The 23,179-nt window shown below is 51.9% G+C and overlaps 1 protein-coding gene across 1 annotated transcript in view; it reads left to right on the forward strand.

The window, feature by feature from the left end:
* The window catches only part of LOC144952021 (uncharacterized), a 96,104-nt gene that overhangs the window by 36,860 nt on the left and 36,065 nt on the right, over positions 1-23,179 (forward strand). Inside the window, exons 2-4 of the mRNA XM_078882412.1 lie at positions 19,796-19,948; positions 20,983-21,065; positions 21,993-22,064. Of these exons, the coding sequence (XP_078738538.1) occupies positions 19,796-19,948; positions 20,983-21,065; positions 21,993-22,064 (308 nt within the window). The remainder of the gene's footprint in view (positions 1-19,795; positions 19,949-20,982; positions 21,066-21,992; positions 22,065-23,179) is intronic.

Consider the following 23,179-nt stretch of genomic DNA (forward strand, 5'->3'; position numbering starts at 1 on the left):
CTCACAACAACGAGCGGAGCGCCAGGCAGATAAAATACAGCAAGTTGGCACAGGAGTGGGTACAGCTGGTGCATCTGCTAGTCATCTCAGTCGGTCAACCCATGGCACCAGGGTCTGGTCCCGTGACCTCCTGTCAGCAAGCCATCGACACTTAACTTGGCACCCGGCCTGGCACAGGCGCCGTGGTGATGTCACTGTCACTTAGTGGCGAATGACTGGTATTGGTATCGTGTGGAGTGAGTGGAATTTGTACGTTATCCCCCTGTTCTGCATGGGTTTTCTTCGGCTTTTCCTGTTTCCTCCATTCGCGAAACCACACCCACAGTGTACCGGCATTGGCGAAACCATACCAAACTGATCAAAAGAATTATCCAAATCACTCAATAGGAATAACGTACAAACATCGCACCTGCTGGCTTTGTCATTTTTCCTCGAAGGGACCGTGAACCATCAACCGCATCAGAACATCAATAGAGCCAACACTCCACGACACTTTCTTCATGAATTGAAAATGAAAGACTAAAGACCAACAGTGGTGCGATCATAGCCTTGCGATCCAAACTATGGAGCCATATAGTAAACCCGCTGGGGTCTGTGCTCCTTCACCAGAGGAGGAGGAACAAACAAAACTCTACGATTATCTCTTTCTACTGAAGCCCTCTCGTCGTGGCCAGCAGCACTCGACACTGGCAACGAGCTCCTGAACTAATCTTCTGCTGCTATCGTGTGCAAGTACAGAATAGAATTGCGATCTCACGCAGCAGCAATATTGCACGCTAATACCGTGAACACAGCTTGGCGGGACCGTGCTGACGAAAATATATATTGAGGCTCGCTCTGCTGGCCAAAGCGAGCTTCCGGAGTGAAAATTACGATGGAAGCAGCAGCAGTGGTGTTGCTGCTGCTACTTCAGCAAAATTTGGGCGTGAGGTGGCCGTGCGACTGGGAATCAACGCCACTGCCACCATCACCGTGCCACCCCCCCCCCATCGCTGGGGGTTCCCTTTCTTTTGTTCTGCAAATCCAGGTTTTTGTCGTAATCCAAGGGCACGGCCCAATTAGTGTGGATTAGTGCGGTGACTTTGCGAGCGTGCGCACCGAGGACTGGAGCTCCCCCCTAGGCCTTGCAGGACCCCCCCACAACCCGAACCCCCCCAGCCCACCACGTTTAGAGACGCGGTGCGATTCCGCAACCAGTTGTTCCCTTCATTTTATTTGTTCCAACTCGTTTCTCGTGGTGGCACACTGGTGCCCCCCCCCCCCCCCCCCGCAGTGGTTGCTCACGGTAGCGGGTGGCGGTGGCCTCACGGTGACGTGGCGGGTGGCACGGTGGTGGCGCGGTGGTTAGCACGGTGGTGGCGCGGTGATGGCCCAAGTGTAGTACGGTGGTTGCTCTGCAGTGGCCTGGCTGTAATGTGGAGGTGGTGCGGTGTTGGCCCAAGGGTGGTGCAGCTGTGGCCCATCTTTGACGCGGTGGTGGTTCGGTGGTGGTGTAGTGGTGGTGCGGTGTCGGCCCAAGGTTAATGCGGTGGTGGCCCGCCACCTCCGTTTGTTGCACGCGGTTCGACTGCGGTAGCCGCCCCTGGTGATCCCTGCGGTCGGTGTGTGAACCGTAATGCCGGCACTCCAGCCAACGCGCCGCCTGCTTCGGTTGTAGCGGACGTTCCAGGTCCCATGCCAGCGTCACCTTTCATGCAGCGGCATCGTCCCGAGTGGCAGACTAATGCGCGCTTGAATGGCGGGAGTGGTTGTTGTGTGATGATTTGTGAGGTGTGTGTGAGAGCGAGTACTTCTGTATGTGGGGTGCGATGGAGCAGTGGTTAGTGCACTACACTAAAAAACCCGGCGACCCGCGTTTGATTCCCGCTCATGACTAACACCAGTGACGATTATCTGAACCGGTTCTGGGCCTCCCCTAGGTTTGCTAAGCCTCAAATGAGGACCTGGTGCGGTGTGTAAACATCGCCACTGGGGGAAACAAGGGCGGTCAGGCATGGTGCTGGTCACCCATCCCCTCGTGTACCGTCCCAGCCTTCATATAGGTGCTCGCTAACAGCAATTGCCCCAACAGTTTATTAAGGCTGTACGGGGGATCTTTGTATTTTGTATGTACGTTGAACTTATTTTGCACCATATGTAGCCAACTGTGCTAGCAAGAGGTGCGATTGAAGGTCAGGTGCCATTTTCATATTGTGCCGCACAGGGCAGCTGCCACTGGGGGTGCCCCTTGGGAACATTTGAGAATGACTTGCAGAGGCATTGAAGCGAGAGCACCGTGCGCAGCGAAAGAGATCATGGCGAGCATGGTGATGGGTCATCGTTTTTACGTTCGTGTCTTCCTTGTTCGTCTCCTGCGCTCCGCGAGTCCGCGTTTGTGCGGCGCTCACTGCTGCACGATTTTTCACGTGCATCTTGGGGGCGAGGTGGAAGAGAGGACGAGAGGGGGACGAGAGGAGAGAGCGGGGAGGCCAGGACCGAATTCTTGTACATAGGAGGTTTTTTTTGGGTTAGATTTCGTAAATATAAACGCATCATTAAACCTGCCACTACCAGACACAGCGGAATTAGTGAGGTTTGTCACGTAAAACACAACGTGCCAATTAGTGACTAGTTCAGCACACCGGTGTGTTGGAGAGTAAACCACAACATTTACAATTACTCTCCAACACACCCCTGGTGTGCTTACGTGACAAACCTTACTAATATGGTGTTGGGTGGGGGTGGGTTTAATGACAGTTATATTTACGCAATCTAACTCGAAAACCTATATTATGGACCTATGTTCATTACAACCCAGCCCTTCCCCTAGCCCACGTGGAAAGTAACTGTTTTTTTTTTTAGATTTGAAGCTTTCGTGACTGCAAGGATTCATATTCTTAGGTTTTTTTCGGTAAAGTCACGTAGGTAAAAATTTTAAATTAATAAAAGTAAAATAAAACAAATTAAAAAATTCAAGACGTTTCGGAAGCAACACAAGCCTCCGTCTTCAGGTGGAACCGTCACAGCCACGACAGCTGTATCAAAAAAAAAAGACGGAGGCTTGTGTTGCTTCCGAAACGTCGTGAATTTTTTAATTGTTTTATTTTACTTTTATTAATGAAAATTTTTTACCTACGTGACTTTACCGAAAAAACCTAAGAATATGTTTTTTTTTTACTCATCCCATCAGCCACTCAGTTTTGTGGAAGTGAACTTTTTACAGCAGAATTGGCTCCAAGACCTGAAAAAACTCTGGACGGGTTTCGACGTTCGGTGTATCGTCAGCAGTTAATGTGGCATCGGACTGGGAGCGGACGGGGCGGGATCAGGGTGCTGGAGCAACACCATACCTCGATTGGGGGATGCTCCTTGCTCCTCGCTGCGGAGTCGCTGGCGCGATGTTGCTTGCGTGACGTCACGACACTCTGATCCAGTGGTGCGGACCGATGGGCCTGTGGGGACGTGCCGGCCGCGGCTCAGACGCGTGCATCTTCATTGAGGTGGCCGATTATGAGCCGCATGCGTCAACGGGGAGATCTCGGGGGGGAGTTACGGGGAATCTGGGAGAGCTCGGGGTTGGTGGGGGGGTGAGCTCGTGGTGTGAATTCCCAGCGCTGCGTAAAGGTGAAAGGTCACGGTTCGTGTTCTCCAAATCACGGGTCAAAATGCCGACCGGCGACACCGTCCGCAAATTGCAATTATGTTTCTCCCTTAAAGCGAATATTAAGCCCTTTTTAAACGCGAAGTGATTTCGGATATTTCCGTACATAAATACCGACCGTACATAAATATTGCTTCATAAATATTGCCCCGAGAAAAAATATTGCCGCACATAAATCACGTCGAGACAGAAGCGACGTGCACCCCCACCCACCTCCCCGGCCGCCCCCTAGGAATCCCCACGGTTTTCTCTGTTCACCAGCGACGGGAGTGACCCATTACTGTAATCGGATTACCAGAGGCAGGGAAATGTTATCTCAAATGATGGCTCTCTCTCGTTTTGCTCTCGGTGAGTATTGGGCTGATGGCGGCGAGATGAGATTCCTACCCCTCCCGTGGCTGCAGCGGGCCCGACCTATGCTCATTACAACGCAGCCCTGACCAATCCAACACCCGCAATCTGTACGACAGATTAAAGTTCATGTTATTGTTGTACACAGCCCATCAGCGCTCGGCCTTCCTTCTGGGGGGGGGGGGGCGAGTTATATCACCAGCGTCGGTTCAACATTTAGCAAAACGTCGGACTGATTTCGGCATTCAGTGTCTCACCGGCAGTCAGGCTTTGCTTGAACCAATGCTGGTGAACTGCCAGGTGTTGACAGTCAGGGAGTAGTTTCGATGTTCAGTGTCTCATCAGGCTCACTTGAAGCACTGCCGACGTGTCGAGGCAAGCCCCTTCCCTCCGCGTGGTGGATGAGTTGTGGGCCGAGCGTCGCCCGATAGCCAGCGGCCCCCACACTCGCCCCCCTGTACTCCAAAGCCCAAAAGAGATTTGTGAAGGATTAAACACCGCTTAGAGTTTATCATGGGGTGGTGGTGGGGGGGGTGATGGGAGGGGGGAGGTGCGCTGTGATTGTTTATTGATTCTTGTTTGTCGCCGTTCACCGGGCCAGGGCTGACAGATCCCGCCACTCTGAGCAGTGGCTGGCCCTGCCCCCCCCCCGCCAGACCTCCTGCCCTCCTCACCGGACCCCCCCCCTCCCCAGGTCACAATTCTGTCACAGACTTCCCTGTGATTGCGGTTTTTTTTCTACTGCCCTCTCAGCTTCCCTCCCTCTCGGCTGCCCTCCCTCCTTCTCGACTGCCCCTCCCTCCCTTGCTCTCGGCTGCCCTCCCTTTTGGCTGCCCTCCCTCTCGGCTGCCCTCCCTCTCTCTCGGCTGCCGTCCCTCTCCCTCAGGTGCCCCCGCTGGCACGTCACGGTTCCACGGGCCGCGTAATTGTGTTAATGAGGGCTCTGGTCGCCTCGTTAGCGTCTAAGTGAAGGCGGTGCTCAGCGGGAGGCGCCGCTGCTAAACGAGGCAATTATCATGATGATGAGCCGTGTTGATGATGGGCGGGGAGCTGGGCAGCAGTAGCAGCAGCAGTAGTAGTAGCAGCAGTAGTAGTAGCAGCTGTAGTAGTAGCAGCAGCAGCAGTAGCAGCAGTAGTAGTAGCAGCAGTAGCAGCAGCAGTAGTAGCAGTAGCAGCAGCAGCAGCAGTAGCAGCAGTAGCAGCAGTAGCAGCAGCAGTAGTAGTAGTAGCAACAGTAGCAGCAGCAGCAGTAGCAGCAGCAGTAGCAGTAGTAGCAGTAGCAGCGCCACAATCCCAGGGCCCGGTGGTCACAGTTTCAGCACTTGCGGCAGCCTGTGGGTCTGCGGCAGGCCTTGAACGGGGGAAAATACAAAATACACAATACGCAATACGCGAGCGGTGGTTTGGGAAATGAAAAACGGACGTTGAATGAACCGTCGCCTATTGAGGGTGCTGTGTGGGGGATGCTGAGTAGGTTTGTGTGAGGGGGTGCAGCGCAGCGTCGGGGTGCTGTGTAGGGGTGCTGTGTATTGGTAGCACTGCTTTGCTTGACTGGAGGAACTCGCGTGTATCTGTGCCGCAGGGCCGGGTGGGGCGGCTGCACACTCCGTGGCATTCCGTTGTTGTTTGCGCTCGTTTAGAATTTACCTGGGTAATGTGCACACCCATGCATGCGCGTGCATCCATGTGCGCGCGCTTGTGTGTACGAGTTGGCATGTGTGCGTGTATCTGTGTGAGCGGGGCGGTGGTGCGTTGGTTAGCGTGCACGAACCCGGCCACCCGGGTTCGATTCTCGTCCATGACGGTGGCGAATATTTGAACTGGTCAGTTTCAAATGAGTACCTAGTGCACAGGGCAAACATTAGTACTGGGAAGACAAAGGTGGCCGTGCATTGAGCCCCCCTTGGCACCTCAACAAAATTAATTATCTTGCGTTGAATCGCGTGTCCCGAGAGCCGCGTTCCTATATTGGCAGAGTTCGGCAGTTCACCAGCATCGCTGCAGGCAGGGCTGATCCTGTTGATGAGACGCTGGGTGTCTATCGGTCGAAACCTGTGCAGGGTTTTTGCTCACGGTGAATTGACGCCGCTGAAATTACGCACTCCCAGAAGGCCGTGCGGCCGATGGGTTGTGTAAGAAACGTTTGTTTCACGTGGAGAGAGAGAGGGATCTGTGACGTGTCGTCTGATTTTACATCTTTTGTTTTGGCCTTACGTGGAGACGTGCGGCCCAGTGGCCAGGCCACGCGCAAAGGAGAACGGAGCACCTCTGCGTCCCCCGAGTGGTAGGGCCGAGGGAGTTTTGACGAGTGTGTGCGAGCATGCGTCTGATCCGCCAACCCTCACCTGCTGCCTCCCTCGGCACTGGCTCGCAGGCTGGCCGCGTGCGAGCGTCGGGCCAGCGGCGCCACCCTGGCTTTGGCATGCGAATGCATTGGCGGTACACCGGTGATGTCCGGTCTATAACTAATTGAATCTCAAATCTTGCAGGGTTGGTGCGTCAAAATCAGTTACCGTGATGTCGAAGCAGTCGTAAGACAATGTCACGAGCTGCTGAACATGAAGCTTCGAAGTTTGTTGCCGTATAGCAGCACCTGGCCTGGTGACGATTGGCTGCTCCGTCTCCCAAAGGCAGATTTGACTCCTCGTGCCCTAGACTTGGTCAATTTTTGGCGGGTCGTGGCATCAAAAGAATACGACTTATGGTGGTGTCACCACCAACACGTTCCAATGGGAAAGCGGATGCTGAATCTAAGTGCAACTTCTCATGGAGTCCTGCAGCTCACTCGAGGGGCAACAGCGACAATGCCAGACTGTCTTACGAGGACTGGTGTGTTGTTCTGCTGCACGGGTTTGCTGCTGGATACTTGCACATTTGCGAGAAACGCAGGTCACGCCGAGAGTTGGCGGTGTCCGCTCCTGGCTGCCTTCCTTCGCGCCCCCCCAGCGCCGTGGTTTCCCCGGTGCCTCCTCGAGAGAACCGGAGTTGGCCCCCTTCTACCTCAGCGATGTGATCTGCTATTTGCACAACGGATGCTTTAATCACTTAGGTATATATTTTTTTTGGCTTCTTTCGGATGGCATTTTTGGGGATTGCAACGGATCGGACACTTGTGAGTCGGTGGGAGTCATCACGGAGGAGAAACCGCACCCCCCCCCTCCCCGTGGGCTTTGTGAGTGAAAAGGCGGCACAGCAAGTGCGTGGACTCCACTCGATTGATAGTGATGCCCCGCCCCCCGAGCACGCGTGGGTTTTCTCTGGGTGCTCCGCTTTCTTATCATGTGTGTAAACACCTGAATATATAGCGAAGACCCCAGAGCTTGGGAAATTGTCGGTAGCACCGGCAAAGCCTGACTCTGCTGATGAGAAACTGAACGTCAAAACCATTCCAAAGTTTTGCTCATGGTAAACCAATGCTGCTGAAACGATGCATCCTCAGAAAGCCGTATGGCTGATGGGATGTGTAAAAAAGACGAGTGTTGATTTTTTGTGAGCCCATCTAAGTGATCGATATGATGGCCGGGAGATGTTTGTTCATCGAGGAGGAGCCATGCCCTGGCTCATCAGGGGAAGATGGTACCGTCTGTATGGGATTGAGTGTTCCCCCTTGCGCGCGTGGCTTTTCTCCGGGTGTTCCGGTTTCCTCCCACGTGTGTAAGCACCTTAATATATAGAGAAGACCCCAGAGCTTGGGCAATTGTTGGGAGCGCCGGCTCCTCACCGCGTGGCTGCTGCTGCCTTCCTCCTCCTGCTGGCGCCTCTGAGTCGTCCTCTGTCTTTTCTCTCGACGAGAGTGAGGAACGAATCCTGTGGGGCGGCACCGCGTTACGAGTTGACACGATCATCATCATTATTATTATGGTGGTTGTTGTTGTAAACTTTTCCTCCGACCGGCTACTCCCCACCTCTCCCTGGGGGAGTCCGAACTCTTCGTCCCTGGAGAGGGGGTCGACTCTGTGGCGTGACTCCACTCTGAGCAGACAACGATCGCTGTGGCTGAACCACAGGGTGCGCGTGCGTCCCAGCCTCTCGGAGCCTACGCACATCCAGCTCCGCCGCCTCTTCTCGCATCCAGTTGTCTTGTACGGCACGCCTATGTTGTGTGTGTGCGTGTGCATGTGTCTGCATAGCAGCATGCATGATGCGGTCTCGTGTACGTGTGTTGTGTGTTCATATGGTGAGGAGCGGGGGACAATTTTCTGAACCGGTCCTGGGCCTCTCTTAGGTTGACTCGGCCTCAAATGAGTACCTGGTACGATGTGAAAACATCACCACTGGGGAGACTAATGTGGCCAGGCGTGGTGCTGGAAATCCACCCCCTTGTTTGTGTGCCATTCTGGCCTTCATCGGTGCTCGCTCACAGCACTTGCCCCTAAAGTCTGTGAAGGCTATACGGGGGATCTTTGTCTTTATTCATATCGTGGGGAGCGGTGGTGCAGTGGTTAACATGCTGCGCTGCTAACCCGGCGACCCAAATTCGATTCCCGCTCATCGTTGACGAATATCTCTATAGGTCCAGGGCCTGCCCGAGGTCGACTCAGCCCTAAACGAGCACCTGGTGCAGTGTGTAAACATAAGCACTGGGGGAGACAAAAGTAACCAGGCCTTCCTTGTCCAGGCCTTCCCTCTCTGTCAAGGCCCTCTCTGTCCAAGCCCTTGCCCGCCCAGGCGTTCGAAGGACTTTGAAATTTGGCTACATGCCTCTGAGTTCTGGAACGAACATTGTGTCTGATTCGTGAAATATATGCAGGTTATACTGGTAGGAACCTCCTGGTTACACCAGCCCACAGGGGATTATTGTGTCCGTCCGTCGTGCATCCAAAATTGGGAGGGGTTGGGCTGGGTGGAGAGGGGATGGTAGGGAGGGTGGGGAGGGGCTAGGTGGGGTGGGGAGGGGAGGGTGGGGAGGGGCTGGGTGGGGGGTGGGAGGGGTGGGGAGGGGCTGGTCACCCCGTGGTGCCCTTATAAAACTCAACGTTTAACCTCCTCACGCCGGCTTGTGCCCGCCCTCACAGTCGGCCATATTTGCGGAATACACCACGCCGCCGTTGACCCTGGCCATTGACAGAGCAACCCAACGTTCCTACCAGCTCCCTCAGTAGGAATGTGTTAAAATGTGTCTAATTGATATTTAATATGGGGCTTATTGATATGGGATGCATTTATGCGCTTGCTCGATAATGATGCAGTTGCTTGGCCCTTGCGTGAGAGTGCGAGCCCCCTCTGAGAGTGTGGGGTCCCCTATGTAAGACTGCGGGGGTCCCCTCTGTGAATCACCGGCTCGGGCCGTGGCTGTCCGTGAGCAGGCATTAGCATGCTATGAATAGGGCAGCGTTTGTACCTTGAATGAAACACAGCAGGTTCTTCGAGAAAATCAGCATCGCCCCTCCCCACTCAGCCCCACCGTGCCTGCCCTTGGCAGTGCGAGGTGTGTGTGTGTGCTGTGTATGTATATGTTGTGTGTGTGCTGTGTATGTGTGTGTTGTGTATGTAAATTTTGTGTGTGTGTGCGGCGCCACTGTGGTGGGATGTTGACTACCTCGCCTGGTATGCAGGAGGTCGTGCGTTCGATCCCAACCCTGACGCCTGTTTGCACGCCTTGATCCTTCTGGTCGCCGCGTGGTTTTTCTCCGGGTTCTCTTAAGTTTTTTCCTCCACATTTAGAATCAACATCAGGCGTTGAGAGTATTTGGCTGCTATATATTTCGACGTGGTAAGCTTCTTGGTTGAGCTATTATTTGCGGCCAGGTCGCTTCTGAAAAAGGGCCTTACCTGGTAAAATAAAAACATAGTTTACATTTTTTTATGTTGAGCGTGTCATACATGTGTGGTGGAGCGGTGACGCAGTGGTGAGCGCTGTGCTGCTCTACAAACCCAGTCATTTGAGTTTGATTTCCGCTAGCGGCCACAAAACATCAGCTAATATTTGAACCGGTCCTGGGCCTCCCCTAGGTCAACTCAGCCTCAAATTAGTATCTGCTGCGATGTGTGTTAACACTGACACTCGAGAAGACAAAGGCGGCCGGGCCTGGTGCTGTCCACCCGACCCCCCAGTGTGCCGAGCTGCACTTCATGGGTGCTTACTAACAGCACTTGCCTCAACAGTCTGTTAAGACTACACGGGGGATCTTTGTGTGTGTGTAAGTGGCAGGGTAGGGGAGGGGTTCGTTAGGCGTGGTCCCATCCATCTCTTGCATATTTGTTAGCGCCGCCGTGCATCTGTGAATCTGTGTGAGCCTGCGTATGTTTTGACAAAAAAATGTACTGTGTGGAGAGTGTTGTGTGGGTGCCCCCCCCCCTCTCGGCCACGCCACATCGTTGTGTTCACCCGGCGGGTGATGCAGGGGTGAACGCGCTCGCACCTCCTCGCAGCCAGAAAGGGCCCCGGGTCCGATTCACCACTCGGGCGCCTTCTCTGTATGCAGGTTGTGTTCTTCACCCCCCTGTTCTGCATTGTGTGAGAGAGTAAGAAAGAGTGAGAGGGTGAGTCTGGATGAGTGGGAATGGGTTTGGGGAGTTTGCATGTTCTCCCCCTGTTCTACAGAGCGTGAGGGGAGTGAGAGAGAGAGAGGGAGATTGGTTGTGTGAATGAGTGGATGAGTGTGATTTAGTTTGTTTGAGTTTGCATGTTCTCCCCCGGTTCTGCAGAGCATGTGTTTGTGAGAGCGTGTGAGAGTGTGTGAGTTGGCACGGTTAGATGGTGTATCTGCCAGTCATCTCAGTCAGTCGACCCTTGGCATCTGGGTCTGTCTTACTTTCAGCAAGCCTTCGACACTTCACGTGGACTCGAAGTGCACCTAGCCTGCTACTAGCGCCATGGTGGCGTCACTGCCACTTGGTGGCGAATGGCAGTCATTGTTGTTCTTGTTGTGTGTGTGAGTGAGTGTGTGGAGTTTGTATGTTGTGGGGAGTGATAGTGTATTAGTTAGCGCGCTGCGCTACGAACCTGGCCACCAGAGTTTGATTCCCACTCACGGCCAACACCGGTGACAATAATCTCCCCTAGGTTGACTCCGGCTCAAATAGGTACCTGGTGCGGTGTGTAAACATCGCCACTGAGGAGACAAAGGCGGTCGAGCGTGGTGCTGGCCACTCCCCCCTCGTGTGCTCTTCCGGCCTTTGCAGGTGCTGCTCACCTACAGCACTTGCGTCAACAGTCTGTTAAGGCTATACGGGGGATCTTTGTCTTCGGAGTTTTTATGTTCTCCACCTGTTCCGCTGAGTGAGGGTGTGTGAGAATGACTGCTGCTGTGCAATCTCAATTGAGTGATTTGCAAGGTACATTTTGAGCATCGGCATGTTTTTGGTCTACAGCGGGTATACCGTGTGTGGTTTTATTTTGCTACGGGAGGAAACGGGAGAACCCATGGGAAATCCACGCAGCCCGGGGGGGGGGGGGGGATATGAACATCCAAACTCCACACAGAAATGCGCCCGAGTCAGAAATCTAACCTAGGATTTTGTTGCTGTGATGTGCGAGCGGCACCACCGCGGCCGCCTGTCCGCCCGCTCCACACTCGCAGCCCAGGTGTGAAGCGGGCAGTCCCCCCCCGCAACCCGGCGAGGAAGACTAGAGAGCCGACGTGGCCAGCGGCGGTTCAGAGCATCGCTGCTGAGGTGGGGGGGTTGGGGGTGGAGGGGGTTGGGTGTGAGTGCGGGGTTGGCGAGGGGATCCAATCGACGTTGGGGGTGGTGGGGGAAGCAAGCGGCACTGAGCTCGTGGGGAATTCACCGCAGCGTAAGTGGCTTCCGTGCACCGCGCTGTACCGAGTAACCCCCCCCTCACCCCCTCGCCTGTCCGTGCTGTCCGTATTGCGCCGCCGTATTTCACGAGCGTTCCCCGGCAGGGTGCTACCACCGCCAATCGGTTCTGTTGCGCGTGGTGGCAGCAGCAGCAGCCAGATGGCGACGCTATCGCAGGCTCCTGCTACTGCTGACCACGGTGAGAGGCTTCAGCAGAGACAGACAGAGGCAGACGACAGGGAGTTGGTGTCGTTTTGCTGTTGCTCCTCCGTTGAAGGAGCGCAGACGACAGTGACTGACGTGATCCATAGTTTGGGTTGTCGTGGCCCCAATCACACTCCCGTGTCTTGCCTTTAATATCGCTCTGTGTTTCTCGAGTGGTCTCTTTCGGTCTCGATGTAGCTCTATATATCTCTCTGTGTGTCTATAGTGGTCTCTATGGGTCGCTGTGTATCTCTATGGGTCTCTGTTTTATAGCGGTCTCTGCCTCTTTCTGTAGCTCTCGTGGTCTCTATGCTTCTATAGTGATCTCTGTGAATCTATCGAAATTGAAAGAAATCAAAATAACTTTAACCTTTCGGATAGCTACCGCCTTAGTGCTGCGTGGAAGCAAATCATCAAATAATACATCATTTAAATGCATGCCTACAAAGGGCAGTGTACTTCAATAGGGATTACTGTTGGTAGGGCTATTTTAATAAACACAATATACAGGAAGTACAAGTTCAAAGGGCTCGCATAATGTACACGCATAATGTGCGTTGCCTCTGTAATCCCTTCCCCCCATTGTGCAAGAGCGCAGAAGCGTGGTCACCACATCTACGCCTCTATATAAGGAACGAAACAGGCGGACTTCTCCACAAATCTGGCTGTCGCCTGATGAAGCTGGTTGTAATTACTGGTGAAACGTCGTACTCAGATTGTAAATGTTGTGGCTTGGCTCTCCAACACACCGGTGTGCTGTACTAGTGACGAATTGGCCACGTTCTGTTTACGTGACAACCCTTACTGTTGGCTGTGTCGGGTGATGGCGGGTATTAACGACACATTTATATATTTACGCGATCTAACCCAAAAACCTCTATTATGAAAGATACACTTAATGCATTTTTAAATAATCTCAATGCACAAAACCCAGCCATTCAGTTCACCATGGAAATGGAGGTGAACAACAAACTCCCCTTCCTGGATATTTGGCTTGGACGCGGTCAAAATGGCAAAATAGCACACAGTGTCTACCTAAAGGGAACGTACACTGATGCCTAACTGAATGCAGATTCGCATCATCACCCAGCACAGAATCCTCTCTCATCAAAATGCTCGTACATCGGGCAAAGACAGTGTCAGATGGTCGAAAGAGATTAAACATGTTAAAGAAGCACTAAGACTGAATGGCTACAATAATGCTCAAATTCACATAGCATTGAATGCCAAGATCGAACAACAATACTGCTTAAAGTCAACAATTAAAATACCATATATCTCGGGAGTTACTGACAAATTAGCCAGTGTTTTGCAAAAGCAAAACATTAAAGTGAGATTTGGTACGGTACACAAAATTCTAAAACTAGTGTCTTGTACTAAAGACGAATTACCGAAGTTATCAACAGAAGGTGTATATCGGATAAATTGCTTTTGCGGTAAGTGTTATATTGGACAGACGGGACGTAACATCAGCGTATGACTAAAAGAACACCAAAGGAACATTAAATTCTCCCAAACACAGCTGTCGGCAGTGGCAGAGCATACAATGACATTCTATTTATTTTTATAACGTTGAAGTGTTATGGGGAACGAATTATTACTGGCCAAGACTAGTTCGAGAATCAATCGAAATTGAGAAGAATTCAAATAATTTCAACCGCTGTGATAGCTACAGACTCAGCGCAGCCTGGAAGCGTATTATGAAGTAATACACAACACACATTGCAATTCCTTACAGGTGAGTCACATTCGAAGTGGCTGATTGCTGATCTCTTACATAATTGCATACACCCTCACCTCTGATCTCGAATCCTGATGGGGTTCAACAATGATGACGTCATCCTGCACTGTTTAAGACCGGGAGCAGGTGGATGGCTTCACTATTCTGGCAAATCGCCCGAAGATGCTGGATGTAATTTCCAGCGAAACTTCGTACTACTCAGATTGTAAATGTTGTGGATTCACTCTTCAACATACCGGTGGGCTAAAGTAGTGAACCATTTTACTTTTGTCAACGTGACACATTTTTTACTGATTGGCTGTGTCGGGTGTTGGAGGGTTGTGACACATTTATAAATACCGCTGTCTAACCCAAAAACCTTTATTATGAATAATACTGGTCGTGAAAGCCGACTTGTTAAACTCCGTCTTCTTTGTGCCTGTGGTAATTCTCTCAGGAGCCATCATCTCCAGCGAAACGCTGTTTGTACAAAATGATCAACGTTTTGCATTAAGGCCCTCAATTTCCCTCCTGCGGTGGTGAGATGTTAACTACTTGCCTGGTATACAGGAGGTCGTGGTTTGAAGTTTTCGTGACTGCAGGGATTCATACTCTTTGGTTCTTTCGGTAAAGTCACGTAGGTATAAAAGAAATTAAATCACGACGTTTCGGGCGCAACACAAGCGTCCGTCATCAGGTGGGACAACCACAGCAAGAAACAATTGCGCCCGAAACGTTGTGATTTAATTTATTTTATTTTATACCTACGTGACTTTACCGAAAGAACCAAAGAGTAGGAGGTCGTGGGTTCAATCCCGACCCTGATACCTGAATATTTGGAGTTTGCATATCCTCCCCGTGGTCCGGGTCCTCCGTTTTTTTTTGCCTCCACATTTAGAATCAACCTCACGCGTTTAGAGTTTGGCTGCTGTAAATTTCCACATGATAAGCCACTTTAGTAGGCTATTATTTGTAAAAGCCAGGTCGCTTCTGAAAAAGAGCTATAAAGCAGCTCAGCAGGCCTTACCTCGTACATTAAAAAAAAAATTGTTTGACTGAGAACCTAAATCAAAAGGGGCACATTTACCGATGAAGTGACAACTCAATTTGATTGGCTTTGACGCTGGGTGGTGGAAGGGGCTGCAGCTAAACGGTCCACATTGTGCACTGCGTGACTATCTGACCCGAGCAGCGGCCACAAAAGCCTGCGTGTCGACTTAAGAGCCCAGTTGCTGCTGCTCAAATCATCTTGTGAGGCATCGTCGGTGCTCATCTCCTTTCATACAGCCACCGCTGAGCCGGCGGTGGAAATTCCACGCTCCTATGGCCGGGGGGTGGCTGGCAGGGACGAGTCCATCCCGTAGGATGACAACCATGCGCAGCGCGTTTGTGTGCCCGTGCGTCACCAAATCTCATGCAAATGATCTGCCGCTGTATTTAGGCCGAGGGGTTGCACGAGACGGTTGACGACCCCAGGAAATCACCGATAAGAATAGAAATAGGGACGGCGAGAGGGGGCGGAAGGGCGGCACTGGCGCTGCAGTGGTGATGCCCACGCCTCACGGCGAAGAAAAGGGGGGCCCCTGAGTTCGATCCGTGATACGGGTTTCCGTTGATACTGTGCGGAGGTGGTACGTTCTCCCCCACCATGAGAGGGTGCCAAGGTGACGAGGAGATGTTAGCTGCCTCGCTCGGTGTATAGGAGGTCGTGAGTTCGGCCCGTCTCTCTCCTCATGGTCGTGTGGATTTTTTTCCTGGGTCCTCCGGTTTCTCCCTCCACATTTAGAATCAACGTCACGCATTCAGAGTATTTGGCTGCTGCTATTAATTTCCACGTGATGATGAGCCACTTTGTTGAGCTATCATTTGTGATCGCCAGGTCCCTTCTGAAAAAGAGCTACATAGCTCAGTGGGCCTTACCTCGTAAATAACAATATATTGCATACTCTTTGGTTCTTTCGGTAAAGTCACGTAGATATAAAATAAATTAAATAACGACGTTTCGGGTGCAACACAAGCATCCGTCATCATTTTATTTTATATCTACATGACTTTACCAAAAGAACCGAAGAGTATGGATCCCTGCAGTCACGAAAACTTCAACAATATATTGTTTTCTTCTATGAAACCTGTGTAGCATCGTGCAATAAAGTTCAGCATGATACGACCACCAAATGTCAGCGCAAAACCGGTTCATGCCGGCAAAACGCACATGCAAATTGGGAAAACCTGAGGCAAGAGGGCAGCTGCCCCTAGAGGGATGACGTGCATGGGGTTGTGACCCTGCTCGGGGATTGAACTTGTGTGGCTGAGAGCAAGGGAGGAAGCAACCCTGCCTCGTGGCTCATAGAGCGAGGGCTCCGCCATGTGGCCTCTGGGCGCCACTGCATCCGTTGCGCTCGCTCGCTGGTGGCTACGTATGCATGTTGAACTTCTTTCGCACCGTACGTAGCCAACCATGCTAATCGGAGGTTTGGGGGGAAGTACAACACAAAAAGCAGTTCTAAAGAAATTGGTTTGTCAATATAGATAATTTAAAAGTGCATAGCTCCAGTGGCTTCCTAATATCGGAAGTAAGAGCATTCCAGACGGCCGCAGAAACATATCTAAAAGCACGCGATGTGGTAACCGTCTTTGTTCGTGGCCAGGCGATAGCCGCTGCTGCTGTAAGGATGACCGGAGTTTTCGTGATGGTTTATGCTCCTTGACGACATCAGCAAGATATTGTGGTTCATTTGTGGCAAGAACTTTGTGTGATTACCTCAAAGGCTTTTGCGGCCAAAATTATCCAAAAGAGAAGGTTTCTGGGGTATTATCGCGTAAATGTGAATGTTTTGTTAAACCCGCCACCACCTAACACGGCCAATTAGTAAGGTCTGTCACGTAAACAAAAGATGCCAATTAGTTACTAGTTCAGCAGACCCGGTGTGTTGGAGAGTAAACCCACAACATTTACAATTCGAGTATCGTGACGTTTCGCTGGTAATAACAACTATCCTCATCAGGCGATATCACCTGCTGCTTTCCCGTGAGTTTGTGGTTCCCCCTCCCTGCTGCAGACCCCTCTGAGTTGTCCCCCCTCTCTCTCTCACTCTCTTTACGAGCGTGATAGCGGCGCGTTTCAAGTTTACTTTTGTCGTCAAGTGACCAACACGGGGTCTGAAACCAAACTAACGAGAGGGGTGGAGCCATGCCTTTTTTCGAGTTCGCACACAAAACAACCTCATTATAATCGCGGAGACTGCGAATTTGTGCGATGGGAGGGGTAGCGACGGGACTGCCCGTGTGGTTAGTTGGTTGTCCTCACGAATCTCCGACTAGTGTGGCTGGCCACGTACGGTGCGAAAGAAGTTCAACTCACAATACATATCTATTAATAATTTAACAATTATTGTTCATTACAATTGGTGTGATAACTAGTATTAAGAATTATTAATAATTAAATTATATATTATGATGTATATACATAACAATAATTACTATGTCAACTCGTGACACGCCACCGCACAGGAGTCGCTCGCTCTCTGAGAGAGGACGACTTGGAGGCGCAAGAAGGAGGAGCCATCGACGTGTGGGAAGGCACCCGGAGCCGGTGCCAAATTCTCCCCCTGCTCCTCCTCCAAGCTCCGTGGTCCTCTGTATATGAAGGTGTTGTCGGCCAGTTAATGAGTGTTGATAGGTGTGGGAGGAAACCGGAGCACCCGAAGAAGACCCCACTGTAATCTCCTGCCGCTCAAATGCACGGCGCTCACCTCCTGTTATTACAGCTCTTGGAGAGCCAGCGGTGTATGTTGTACGTCGCCAACCGTACCCATCGGACAACTAACTCGCACACAAAAAACAGTTATAAAGAAATTAGTTTTCAATCTATGTTTAAAAGTGCATAGCTCCAGTGGTTTCCTAATATATTGGAAGGAAGAGCCTTTCAGACAGCCACAGAAGTGCATCCAAAAGGGCGTGATGCATTGGTTGAACACAAGCAAAATCTCTGGACCGGTTTCAACATTCATCATCTCCACTATGGGAACCTCATTTGCCAGTAAAAATATGATAATTGGTTCTTTACCCTTCTATCTGGCAACAAAACTGACACCTTTTTACAAGGAGTCATGTTTGCATAGACCGCAATACCTGCAGTCATAATACAAACAAAAGAACATAACTCTGATAATGTGCACTGTCCTTGAAGTTGATTGGGCCACACCCGAGACAGCTTTCCTTAGAGCCTAGTCTCATATGGGTTGGACCAGATGACGCCAAAAGGCGCACTCTGGTCCAACCCATATGAGACTAGGCTCTAAGGAAAGCTGTCTCGGGTGTGGCCCAATCAACTTCAAGGACAGTGCACATTATCAGAGTTATGTTCTTTTGTTTGTATTATGACTGCAGGTATTGCGGTCTATGCAAACATGACTCCTTGTAAAAAGGTGTCAGTTTTGTTGCCAGATAGAAGGGTAAAGAACCAATTATCATTCATCATCTCGTCGGCAGATTCGGCAGCGTTCCTTGAACTAATGCCGGTGAACTGCCAGTTGTTTGTAGCAGAGGTGTGGACTCGAGTCATGTGACTTGGACTCGAGTTAGACTCGAGTCATGAATTTGATGACTTGCGACTCGACTTGGACTTGCATAACAATGACTTTGTCCCACCTCTGGTTTGTAGGCAAGGCCCGGTTTTGACATTCAATGTCTCATCAGCAGCAGCGTAGTCAGGCTCGCTTGACCCAATGCTGAACTGCCAGATGGTTATAGGCAACGACTGGTTCGGTGCCTCATCAGCAGTGACAGACTTTGCTTGAACCAATATTGGTTTAACTGCCATATGTTCTAGGCAATGACTGGATTTGACATTCAGTGTCTCATCAGTAGCAGAGTCTGGTTCGGTTGACACAATGCTGTTGAACTACTGCCAGATGTTTTATAGGCAAGGGACCCCTCTGCTAGATGCGGGTCTTAGTTCGACGCAGATCGTATGCTCTCCCACTAGAGGCGTGTGGCTGATGGGATGTGTAACAAAATGTGTGCTTCGTGTATTTCCACCTGGAGTGACGGATGGGCGACCGAGCGGTTGCGCCGTGTTGCCTGCTTTGTGATTTCAGTTTCTATATTCTCCACCGGGACGCTGACGTTTTGTTCAGCATAACTGAAATATAGGGCCCTTGGTCCATTCACTGCTGGAGGAAGGCATCGCCACGGCCGTGCCAGTCAATGGGGGGGGGGGGGTTGTTTGGCCATACTTTACCATTCTGGTCAGTGCAGCAGGAGGGGTGGTTGGAGGGAGCAAAGTGGGGTGGGGGGGGGTGTCTCGTGGCAAGATGTTGGCTCCCTCCCCTGGTATAAAGATTCTATAATTAGTCTTGGCCAGTAGTAGCTAATTTTGCACAGAACTTCAACACAGATACAACTGTCAGCAGTAGCAGAACACGTGTGCCAACAAGGACACTCAATTGATTTTGATGATGTTAAAGTACGACGTATAATGACGCAATGCCCCGATCCACAAATACGAAGGAGACATCATGGCGATGGTGCTACACTCCGCTACTTCTGACGAGGTTGTCTTCTGGCTTGACCACCTGAATGTAAAATTGTAAAATTGTAGTTGTTGGTTCTGTATCTACATCAGCAGCCAAACAAGAAGAAGAGACGGATCCATATTCGCGCAAAGTAAAAAAAAACTACTCTGCACATTCACTCAGTTTGCTTTTGCACACACTGGGCAGTAAGCAGTCATCGGCCACTAATGGCAGCAGACTCATGCCAGCTCGCAGACTAGGCACCGAGTCACCTCGTGGTACACAGGGACAGCTGCTGCTTGCGGGCAGGAGGTGTCTTTCGAATGTTTTAGATGAGATATGAGATGCGACGACCCAAGACACTTTGAGCTGCTGGGCAATTATAAGTAAGCTCCGCTGTATGAATGAAAATATTCACGTTAATTTAAAGATAAAATTGTGATCATGACTTGCGGTGGATATTGCGATTTTTGGATTGCGGTGGTGCGGCGGTGGATTGCGTCCGTGGATTGCGATGGTGGAATACGACCGTGGATTTGCGTACATGGATTGCGACGGTGGATTGCGACGGTGATGTGACTGATCCGTGTGTTGTGCTGCGTGGTGTGCATCTCGTTGCAGACATGAGGATGAGTGATTCGCCAGATGCTGCTAAACACACACTGGATGGGCAGGAGGGCAGCCCAGGTCTGTGCTGGACCCAGGAGCCGTTCGCTACAGCTCATATCCCCCTCCTGCTGCAACAGCAGCACAGCCAAAACCACCACCAGCACAGTAAACACAGCCAACCACCACCACAACCACCACCACAACCACCACCACAACCACCACCGCAACCACAGCCACCAGGATAAACATAGCTACCTCAACCACCACAATAAACACAGTCACAACCACCACAACCACCACAACAGCCACCATGATAAACACAGCCACCACAATCACTACCAGCAGAGTAAGCAAAGCCACCCCAACAGCACTACCATGTTTGGTGCATAATTATTGGTGCATAATTCCCACTCGTGCTGCCATCACACAACTACTGTCACTCAACCGTTACTGCCCTAACGCTACAACCACCGTCACAACAGGCACCGGCACCGCCATCCACCGCCCCAGCAGCGTCACACGTGACCACACGCTCAGTGCAGGGTCCCCTTCGTGTCAGGTCTCAGTGAGTGGCAGCGCTGCTCTGGTGGCTGTGGCTCAGTGCAGGGTCCCCTCTGCATCAGACGTCAGTGAGTGGCAGCGCTACTCTGGTGGCTCTCAGGGTCACGTAACAACATCGAAAGCCGTGGACATCTCCCTATGCACACTCGGTCCTACCCAATTTAGAGCGCGCATTTTGAGATTACGGATGCGCATGTTGATTCGTAAATTCTGTGCTCAGCCTCTAATGCCGTGTGCGTGCTGTGTATTTTGTGCGGGTGTGTGTTGTGTGTGTGATGTGTGCACTGTGTGTGCTGTGTATTGACTGCGGGCTGTGTGTATGTACTGTGTTGATTGTGTGTTTGTGTATTCTATGCTGGGTGTACTGTACACGTGAACTGTGTATTAACTGTGTGCAGTGTGTACTGCGTGCTGTGTGTACTGTGTATTGACTGCGTGCTGTGTATTGATTGCGTGCTGTGTGTGCTGTGTATTGACTGTGTGCTGTGTGCTGTGTATTGACTGTGTGCTGTGTGTACTGCATGCTGTGTGTGCTGTGTATTAATAACTTTGTGCTCTGTGTACTGACTGTGTACTGTGTGTGCTGTGTATTGACTGTGTACTTTGTACTGACTGCGTGCCATGCGTGCTTTGCGCAGGTAAGGAGCGGAATGGGCTGGACTTCCACCGACAGGTCATCACTTCCGCACAGGCACAGGCCATCCTGGGCCACTTCCAGCAGGTGGCACTGCTTACGCACCGCACCCTCACCGCACCCTCACCGCACCCTCACCGCACCCTCACCGCACCCTCACCGCACCCTCACCGCACCCTCACCGCACCCTCACCGCTCTCTCACCGCACCCTCACCACACACTGCACTCTTACCACACTCGCAATACCCTCAGTCGCCCATGGCCGAAGCGCAGCGAGTCCCCACGCGACGCCTCCAGGCGACGCTGCTCAGAATCTGGAGTATTTCTACTGCGGGAGGAGGAGTCCGATGAGCTGGGAAGCTCTTTGTCACAGATGTCCACCAGTAGTGTATATCCTGAGCCACGGTGTCTGCCTCAACCGTGGCCCGCCCCACAGTCGGCTTCGCTCCCACGATAGATCGTTGATGATGGTGCGCAGGGCTCCTGGTTTGCGATGCACTCGCACGCTGATACACTCGCACACACAGGCAGAGATGCCCCGCGTAGCCTTCAACAGACCGTCGCGGCAAGTGCTGTTAGCGAGCAGCACCAATGAAGGCCGGCACGGCACGCGAGGGGGTGGGGTGGCCAGCACCACGCCCGGCCACCTTTGTCGCCCCAGTAACGATGTTTACACACCACACCAGGTACTCATTTGAGGCTAAGTTGATCGAGGGGAAGCCCAGGACCGGTTCAGATAATCATTACTTTGGAGTGCGACAGGATGAAACGCAGCAAGTTGGCTCAGTGGGGAGCACAGGTGGTGCATCTGCCAGTCCTCTCAGTCGGTCAGTCAACCAATGGCACCTGGGTCTGTCACGTGACCCCTGTCAGCGAGCCTTGGACACTTCACGTGGGTGTCGCAGTGCACTTAGTCTAGCACAAGTGCCGTGGTGACGTCACCCCCACCTTGTGGTGAACGACGGTTGTTGTGTGCTGACGTGTTGACGTGTGTGTGTGCACGCTGCCTGCAGGTGCATTTGGGTGCTGCGTTACAGACAGCCGCCGCCGCACAATCACTCCAGTCGCCGGCATTAAACCTGCAGGTATGGTGGGGCATCTACAGGGGGGAGGGGGATCCTCCTGTATGAGGTTTATAGTGTGCGATGGTGTGGGTGTGTGAGATGTGTGAGTATGTGGAGTATATGTCTATGTCTTTGTGCAACAATTTGCTTGATGTTTGTGCGTATGAGAGTACGTGATGTTGTGCGTGTCAGGAGCGGTAGTGTAGCGGCTCGTGCACTGCGCTATGAACCCGGCGACCTGAATGAGATTAACGTTCACCACCAACACCAGTGACGATTTTCTGAACCGGTGATGGCCCTCTCCTAGGTCGACTCGGCCTCAAATAAGTACCTGGTGCGGTGTGTAAACATCGCCACTGGGGAGACAAAGGCGGCCGGGCGTGGTGTTGGCCACCCACCCCCTCGTGTGCCGTGCCGCCCTTCATAGGTGCTCGCTAACAGCACTTGCCCCCTACAGTCTGTTAAGGCTATACGGGGAATCTTTGTCTTTGTATGTATATATGAGTGTGTGTGTGCCGCATGCTTCCTGGCACAGGGAGCTAATGGAGCCAAACCGAGTTTCCGTGGCTGTGCAGAGGGGGGCGGCTCTGAGCGAGCTCACATCCGTCTGCGTTAGGGTACGGGGTCCCAGTCCCCTAGGCTTCACACTGAGCCGTGTGTGCGTGCACGCAGGTGCTCAGGCGTATGTGTGTACATGTGCTGTGTGTGTGTAGCGATAGTGTAGCGGTTAACGCAGCTGCGCAATAAACCCGGATATGACCCGAGTTTGATTCCTCGCTCGCAGCCAACACGAATGACGATTATCTGAACCCGTCCTGGGCTTCCCCTAGGTCGGCTCAGCCTAAAATTGGTACTGGTGCAGTGTGTAAAAACATCGCCGCTGGGGAGACAAAGGCGGTCGGGTGCGGTGCTGGACACCCACCCCCTCGTGTGCTGTGCCCGCCTTCATATGTGCTCGCTAACAGCACTTGCCCTAACAGTCTGTTAAGGCTATACTGGGGATCTTTGGCTTTGTCTAACAGTGGCAAAGCATTTCTGATCTGGTTCGAGACCTCCCCCAGGTCGACTAAGCCTTCAACGATTACCATTTGTGGTGTGTATGAAGCATCAACACTGGCGAAGACAAAATGCGTCCG

The sequence above is a fragment of the Lampetra fluviatilis genome, chromosome 65 (genome assembly GCF_964198595.1).
Source record: "Lampetra fluviatilis chromosome 65, kcLamFluv1.1, whole genome shotgun sequence".
In the NCBI taxonomy this organism is placed as follows: domain Eukaryota; kingdom Metazoa; phylum Chordata; class Hyperoartia; order Petromyzontiformes; family Petromyzontidae; genus Lampetra; species Lampetra fluviatilis.